The sequence below is a fragment of the Styela clava genome, chromosome 11 (genome assembly GCF_964204865.1).
Source record: "Styela clava chromosome 11, kaStyClav1.hap1.2, whole genome shotgun sequence".
Classification (NCBI taxonomy): Eukaryota; Metazoa; Chordata; class Ascidiacea; order Stolidobranchia; family Styelidae; genus Styela; species Styela clava.
This window is the reverse complement of record NC_135260.1, coordinates 8,075,610-8,084,538: the sequence shown is the minus strand read 5'-3', so window position 1 is coordinate 8,084,538 and position 8,929 is coordinate 8,075,610. Positions and strand designations below refer to the sequence as shown.

Here is an 8,929-nt window from a genome sequence, read left to right as displayed (position 1 = left end):
TGGATATTTCTACAATTTTTTTGCTGGAGACGGAAAAAGGGGAGACAATGAGCCATGGAGTGATGCCTCTGATAAATGCACAACTTACTATCAAGTTGGACGCTTGGTATCGATCACGAGCGTCAGAATACAAAATGACGTATGGGAATTGTTAGGTAGTTATGGGTAAGTCGAGAAACACTAAAATTCGTTGTGTTTCAAAAAAGGACAACATTGCAAAGCAACCAAGTCTAATATCACAATTGAAGCAAGAAAGTAATATAGTAATATACTTCATTCTGCTTTTAGTCTGATATATTATTACATGCATTTTTTGATTTGGGTACATTTAGCACATTTTTATGTACATTTTTCACCAAACGTTCACTTTACATCTTGTTCAACAGAAGGGATCGTGTTACCTACATTGGCATGTCAGATAGCGACAACGAAGGAAAATGGATGTGGGTCAATGGTCAATCGGCGATGAAAGGACAGGATTATACAAACTGGTTTGTACATGTTTTTCTACAAACACAGCGGTTACCACTAACTCTACCTATCGCTCAATAGACGATATACCCGTTTGGAATAAGCATTTACGCAATTTTGTAGGAAGAATCCTATTTGCAGCATTTATCAGATATTTTGTCATTTTGATATGGGGCTATATGCTGGTCAAGCTTTTTTAAGCTGTACAATTAAAAATCCAAATAATAAAATTTAATGATAAAATATGAAATTAAATAAATAATTAGATGAAGCGATTAGCAGACAGTCGTCCATGTCAAATGTTTTATTAATTGTCATGTCGACATGATTTTTCATATAAATTCCATATAATTTTTTAAAAAAATATTTTGTTTTAGCCACATTTGTTTATGTAGATTGAATGATATTTATTTCGAAGTAAGTTACTAATTATTGATAAATACATAAAGATATTATTCACAGAAAATTTAGTAATCCAAATCTTCTCGGTTTTATCTAGAACAATTAAAAAAAACGTATTTTCATTTCAGAGTACCGTAGTTTATACATGTACTCGAATGCGAAATAGTGGGACTAAATTTGCATATGTGTTTTATGGAAATCAGTTTTATTATGTTGAAACAATAAACTTCAGTTGTTTAATTTATGTTAAGGGGGCGTTCAGCACCGAACAATGACAATAATGAAGACTGTGGATGTTTCAAAAGTTCGACTCAAACATGGGACGATGAAGATTGCTATCATTTTTATGGATTCGTGTGCCAACAAGGTTCGTTGATTGTATTATCATTGTTTCTTTTTATTTGGTTCAGTAATGTCATAAAGTTGTTTTTGATCATGCAAAACAAATACACAAAAACGAAATGGTACAATATTATAACATTTCATCAAATTATCTATATTTCAGCTCAATCTAGGATTACCCCTGAACAATTTACTACTCTTACATTTGGGGCTGCCAATTCACGTATTTCGTATGAAAAGGCGCATCATAAATGCATTGAAACTGATTCTCGATTGGTGGTGATCACGAGAGATGAATTGTTTCAAAAGATACAAAACGACGCCAACAGGTGCCTATTACTTGGCAATAATGATATATATATTCAGCATATTTAAATAGATAACTTGTATCAGAGTATAGTCATTGTCACACATTTCCGTGAAAACAGGCTTGATTAATTTATTTTGATTATATTTATATCATCAAAATACCAAGAGTACAAATCCAAATAATAATGCCACTGCCTCAAATCGTTGTTTTGTTTCAACAGAAGTTCTTCAATTAAATATTGGATCGGTGCTCGACAAAGCTCCATTGGGAAGTTCACGTGGAACAACGGGGAGGAAGTCGATTTGAGCAAATTGTAATATACAGTAAATTTTGATTGATAGTAATTATTTTATTTAAGAAAACATTATGATATTGCTGCAAGAGTTACATCTTAAATATTTCAGTTTTGTATCTTCATACAATTTATTTGCCACGTAGTTAACATATGGATCGTTTTGTTATTATGTTGTTGTTAGAAGGATTTTTTTTTCATTCTTGTTGTCATGAAAAAAAGCGCTTTTCACATCAACTACTGGAACAATTGCTCCAACATTTTCACTGGTTTAAGATTGTGAATTTTCATAAATTTCCGTGGGCTATGTGGGATTTAGTTTTTGTGTGCGATGACATCATCAAAATTGAAAATTGAGCACCTCGCGACGCATCTGGTGGTCAGGCAATGCCGCATAGACTGTGATATATGCCTGTAGTCTACTGTGACAAATTGCATACCCGTACTACTTCGTTTTGGCATCTATGTTCTCTTATTTGAGCTTCGCTTTCTGGTTCCAGTTATTTGTCTTTAAAAAAATTACTCAAACATTTCACGCGGATTACACATCAATCTGTAGCATTGTTAAACAATGTTTGACAAAAGCAATTATTCATATCATATATTTACTTCAGTTCACTAGCTGATAAACTCTCAGATATCAAAGGTCAAAAGTGCCTTGCTCTCGGAAATAATGGATTGGAAGTACACAGTTGTGATGAAAATCTTGACTACATCTGTGAATACGGTATGATTTGTTTTTATAAAATTTCGAATTTTGGATGTAGGCTGTGCGATTTATAATGTATCAACAAAGGTTTGTTATTTCCGGTTTTTAGATGAGATCATAGAACTCGAAGAAAAAATATTTAAATGCTAAAATACTGAAATATATTCGAAATATGACTGTAATAAATAAACACATTTACCATATATATATATCATATTTTAGTTGTTCCTTGGGATTTGAAAAAATCGCAAGAACGATCGGACTATATGGTGGGAGAAGATATTGAGATCGATTGCACTGCAACTGGCTACCCACTTCCTAATGTCACGTGGCATAGAGACCGCCATCCAGTTCCATCAAACACAGATGACGTATTCCAGACTGCTGTTCTAGGAAAATCAACTCTGCGTATCAAGAACGCAAATCTACGAGATACCAATCGTTACCGATGCTTTGCTGAAAATGTTCATACCAAAGCAGAAACCAAAGCCTATCTTGACATCAGAGGTATTATATTGCTGTGTTCCGACTTGAAAAATCAACTCTTTCGTCTGACATATATTATTTGAAACAAATATATTGCAAATATCATTCGAAAATTTGTGTGAATTATGAAATTATTAATTGTTAATATATTAAAATTTCATCCAGTGCACCCTCATGAATTGACAAGAATTGTTGACGGAAATGACAGCCCGGCTTCCCGTAACTTGTACAGGTAATAAACGTTCCAAAATATTCCATAATACATCCTTCTTCTTTTGACTTTTATTTCGATTAAAACAATGCATATCATTATTATTTGATATCGATTTGATTGCTTGTGTTGCATTTACGATTTTCGAATATCATTTATTTCTTTGTCTCATGAAACAATATTATGATTGGGACATCGAATTTTCTTTCCCTGTGAAGTTTCTTTCCCTTGGCTTGTTTTAGTCACAGTTTAGCTCCAAAAGTTCTAAAAGACAATTCTATCTTGGGTAATTATCAATGAAAGTTAAAAGGCTGCCTGAAAATGACAAACAATGTTGCAAAGTCAATAATTTACTACAGGTCTGTCGCTTGAAATAGGATAATAGCTCTCTATTTAGTTATGCTTTTTCTTTATACTAGTGAATCATAAATTAATTGCTTTAACAAATGTTCAACTTCTTCTGAAATAAATTCTCAATTTTTCGTTTAGCTCAGATGAAATCAGTTTACCGTCGGATCAAGTAATTCAACCGCACGAGCATACCGGTAAGTAATTTTTCAATGTTCACAAAATAACATTTTAGAATCATGACGCATGAAACTTTTAAATAAAACGAAACTTTAAAATCCCCCTTGCCAATGTTAACGAACGATGCAAATAATGCTTGATTTTATAACCTTCAGACGTACCGGCCAATTCCTGGATGATATCAACCATATTTGGCATCAACATAGCGGTTCTTTTTCTGCTGATGGTTTTAGTTTACAGCAAGTAAGTTTGATTTAAAAAAAATTTACTAATTTAACAAACCTTGCGTCTTTATGTAAGTATATTCTGCAATAAGTCACACAATATGAATTTCTGTGTGCGTAGACTATCTGATTACTGCAATAGGATAGGATAGGATTTACATATTTATCCCGGGGGAGAGGAAAGGCGATAAGATGGCTTATCCATATGGCGAACCGCGGCCTCTCGTCCGGTTATCATTCCAAGTCGGGTATGGGATTAGTTATATTGTTTGTTTTCGGAAGCCGTAACCGACCAGCGGTTACGTGAACCTCCCAATGACGGCGAGGAGTCCAGCAATTCTCTCGAACCTGCGAACCCACGCAGAGTAATTAGAGGTGCGGTGGCGAGCGTATTTCTAAGAGCTTTTATCTAGCATATACATGCATCGTAATCCCTAGTGACTTACCCAATTCACGTCCACAATAATATATATTAATCACATCTCCTATTACGTTTATCAGATCGAAACGTTCTAGTATTCCGCCGAGTAAGGGATACGAGTTTACAAACTTTTCAGGTGATTTGTTTTTTTGTCAGTGTTATCGGATTATTCCGACAGAAACATTCTTAATTTTTGATGATTCAATTGCTTTTATTTTTCAGCAGGAGAAACTGATAACTCTAAATAAAAGAAAAAGATGATTTATTGGAAGATGATTCATTACACATATTATGATTGATACATATATATTATATATTTTACATATATAATATAGCATAAAATGATTATATTTTACTTTTTTTCAAACTAAAAAAGTTGAGCAGCAATTGAATTTGAAACTAAAGCATTCTGGAAAATGAAATCTTTCACTCCGATTGGACCATTTATTTAGTATTATACACATTTACAGTTGTTGATTTTCCCACTAAAAACAGTGTAAATGTAAATTCAAATTTTACTTTAAAAACACTCCTGAATTGCGGTTATCCACGTTTATGATTAGGTTATCTTGTGAACGTATTTGTTTTTCGTTTTACCTAATATAACAGTATAGATTTATGTTTTATGCTAATTTGTCGCTGATATAAAATAATGATAATAAAAAGCAATGATGACAAGAGAAATTTTGTTTCGAATTTGTTAATAGTTGTAGAACTCAGCATCTCATTTATTCTACAACATTCAGGAAATATTCAAACATGATGTTTATATACGGTTGTACGAGTTTTGCGGAGAAATGGAGTAGGAGAGAGATAAGTGCCACAGAATATAAATCTTACTCAACATATATATTAATTGGATAAATTATTGGAGTTACCTAACAATGACAATGAAATTATTATTGCGTTTTGTGAGGATTGTAACTTAGGTAAAATCTGTGAAGGCGAAATGGTGAAGGATTATCGTGCTTATCGTTAGTGCCGGTGTAAACGGAAGCGCGGCTCTCATTCTACGTGAAAAAAACGTTATTTCAACATTGAACAAAAGCAATCAGAAAAATAATATACATTCAAGACAGAGGTCAGCAAACTATGACCCGCGAGTATAATTGATTAGGCCCACAACGCATGGTTATAAAGATATCCATGCATTTACAACAACTAATTGGATAAATTTCCCCTCATCTGACATGGACTGGTAAACGGATGAGAAACTTTTCTATATGAATAAGCCAATTTATTCAAGCATTTGTATAATACTTACAGTTTTAGGAATAGCGTCGTGATTTCTCTTCCTTAAATAGTTCCCACAGCTTTCACAAAACAAATTCATTGTTGAAAAGGTTATATGTTTCAAATGTCGTGGTGAACCGCGCTATTATATTTTAGTAACTACTTTGCTATAAATCAATTGGAGTCTTTTGAAAGTCTATTCAAATAATGTGCAGTTAAGTTATTTTATTGTCTTTTGCAATGCAAAAATTAGTTTCTTATAAAAAAAATATTCAGTTTGTCATTGCGTTATAGTGTGTTACTAGGTTTAAATAAACATTGTTGAATGGAGTAAAAAGCCGTTTCTATAACGATAAATACGTTAGTTACGGACATATTTTATACCCAATGCGGATTTTATTTCACAAAGAAATACGAAAAAAGTTGCGTTTCAACAATTGGTGGTGAGGAATATCTATTTCATCTCCTAGGGACAATTAAAGTCAATGAAATATGCATAACTTATACTTAGTGTCGCAAGGTGTTTGTGTTGCTCCGTGCATGACCAATATTACACACTTAAATACACTTGGATGTTTTTAAAATTCGACGACATTCGGTGTGAAGATATGGAGGAAATAAAGGTTGCCGTACATCCCTTTTTTCTTGGAACGCGAACAGGCCACAAACAATTGACATTTTGAACGATAAAGTTGCATCGAACGCAAAAAGTATCAAGCACCAGCAACTTTACTATAAAGTCTACCCCATTACGCATATCAATAAAGTATTCATGATTATTAGCGCCCGCTGCAACAAGAACCAAGCGTCGAAAACCAATAGGAGTAAATATACCAGGCAGGATCAAACTGTATTGTATAACACAACAAAGTAACAAGGCAAACATTAATTGTACTTATTAAAAATAAGGACTGTCATTTAATTAATAATATATATAAAACAAAATTGGAAACTCAAAAAATCTACGAAGCATTTAGAGGTTCTCTGTGTCAGACGAAGGTTCCTCTTTTGTGTGTTCTTGTTTCCCATGATGATAAGCTGTTTCTTTCTCTAAAAATTATATGATGATTTGTTGACAAATGAGGGGGGAAATTCTTGAATCTATTAATCTAATTGCATCTATGTTACATCTTAAAGACAATGTTCAGATTCATTTCATATAGATTACTCTTATGATACCTTGTGCGACTCGGAGTACTAAAATAGTAATAGCAGAGAGGAAAGTGACAGTACCCTTTGGTAACTTTACAGCCAACCATATTTATGATGGTACTAATTCCAACTGGGTATATGTTATTGTGCTTTTATTAACGGTCAATGATTCGTCTAAAACTAACATACCTTGCCGAATGGAATCCGCTGTCCTCTGTAAGACTCGCACTATCCATTGGCTCCAACTGAACATTGTTATAATTGCAAAATGATAAATGTTGGTGCCCACGATCACAAGTATAACAAAGCTTGGACTCCTGAGTCTCATAATTCAAATCATCAGGACATTTATAAGGCTGTATTTCAGATTCTAAAAAAGCTTCATGAACGGTGTTGTGTCGGGAGTTTGAAGGATATATATTCACTGCAACTTGTTCGTTGAAAACAATGTCCGATTCCACGCTAGGAATACTGGGAGATAAGGATTTATTGCTTGCTTCAGAGTTTCTCTTTCTCCTTGATTTAGTTTTTTGCTTCACATCAATGACTGTTTCTACCGAGCCGCTCGTGTTTTCAAAACACGTTGTCGGATAATCTTGCCTGAAAATAAAACACAAAAATAGGTGAAACAATAATCTTAACACTGCCCGTTATTGCAAACATATTTTTATATTCGTACGAAAGCATAGAAACATCGTTTGCGTTCAAAATATGGCGGAATACAGATGTTGTTTTCCATCGATAATGATACCCAGGTGGGTGTGGAGTATATAACGTTGAGCAATTTTTTTTAAATGGATTTTAAGTATTCCCACCAAGATGACGCACAACCTGAATCCTAACCTGATACACATGCAATGTTCAGGTTGTGCGCCATCTTGGACGAATACTTCGGGAGCACCTTTTCGTTAAAAACAATTATTTCATAACTACACGGGTTAGTTTTGAATACATAGTAACATTGCATCTCCTTACAATGTCAGAAATTCATTTTTAGTAGATTAATGGTAGTTTATTTCACCAATATAAGCCAAGATCTATCGACAGCATCTAGCCACTTTCTTTTACGCTCGTAAAACTACATTTGTGTTGCTGCGGGCATTTCGTTTTCCTGATTAAAGCTTCGGGACTTAGGAAATATTTTATTAGTTGAAATGGATTGGAATATTCGACCTCGTCTCTCACTCCGAACAAGGCCATGCAAAACCATCCACTGGTATCTAATGATGTGTAACGTGTTTTCGTTTGGAAGAACCGGAACCTTTCAGGTGCAGCATTGACTTTGGCCAAATTAATATATCCTTGTGGAGATAGAAGGTATGCGTATGCGAAACCGAGATGTGCACCTGTTATGCCAACATAGATAAGTCAAACATTTTGATCACTAGTACATCACACACATTTTCCTGCGTGCTTCGGTGGTACATAATAACGCGCACATTTTTGCGAACATGCATCAAATTCCACTTGTTTATTGAGCTATAGGTTTTGGACGAGCTTTTGTGTATGATTTCATTTCATAGAATTTGTATGCTGTTTTAAAGAATACTAGTTTCAGCTTTTTTATTCATTCAAACAGCGTGTTGGAAGTAAGTTTTGTAATACCGCGTGTTGGTTTTCAAATGGTTTATTTATATCCATTACTTGACATCCTTAAATCGGTGATGCCAGTAAATCTTTAATACAAAAAGATCAGTATCATCTGCAATAAAAACAGCAGTACCTACTCAAATGACAGCTGGAAGGTGGATACTCATATTATCTGCTCCATCGCGTGCCGCTCACCAGTTTACATGAGTGCCAATTGGTATCTAAGCTCAGCCAGAGACAAAAAGTTTCGGATTGCGGTTGGCGTGACGAATTGTTTTTAAATATATATTCCACAATAAGATTATTAAGCGTAACCACAATTAATTCTGTCATTGAACTTCCGAAACAAACAGATAAAATCATCAACAGATGCATATCACCAAATCCTAAGTAGATATTGCTAAATTGATCTTCATTTTACCATTTTTCATGTAATGCTTTTTGGTAAACCTGTTATCTATCGTAAATACAGCACATTTGGCTAGGTTGTAGTGTAACTTTTTTGGCCTCACATTTTTGATATTTGTATTCAGATCTCTTGGCCTTGGGGCTCTGTCA

General features: G+C 34.0%; 2 protein-coding genes across 2 annotated transcripts; one reads left to right on the top strand and one right to left on the bottom strand.

Annotated features, from left to right (window-relative positions):
* Positions 1-1,154: 1,154 nt before the first annotated feature.
* On the top strand, positions 1,155-4,623 carry LOC144429561 (contactin-1-like). The gene is made up of 7 exons (XM_078117646.1): positions 1,155-1,240; positions 1,379-1,838; positions 2,432-2,544; positions 2,749-3,033; positions 3,178-3,244; positions 3,713-3,768; positions 3,907-4,623. The coding sequence occupies exons 4-7, from the start codon at positions 2,793-2,795 to the stop codon at positions 3,996-3,998; spliced, it is 456 nt and encodes a 151-aa protein (XP_077973772.1). The 5' UTR covers positions 1,155-1,240; positions 1,379-1,838; positions 2,432-2,544; positions 2,749-2,792; the 3' UTR covers positions 3,999-4,623.
* Positions 4,624-6,460: 1,837 nt separating this feature from the next.
* On the bottom strand, positions 6,461-7,883 carry LOC144429808 (uncharacterized). Its single transcript, XM_078118019.1, has 3 exons — positions 7,864-7,883; positions 6,971-7,381; positions 6,461-6,679 (listed from the first exon to the last, which is right to left on the bottom strand). Exons 1-3 carry the CDS (start codon positions 7,881-7,883, stop codon positions 6,619-6,621), a joined length of 492 nt encoding a protein of 163 aa, XP_077974145.1. The 3' UTR covers positions 6,461-6,618.
* Positions 7,884-8,929: the final 1,046 nt, after the last annotated feature.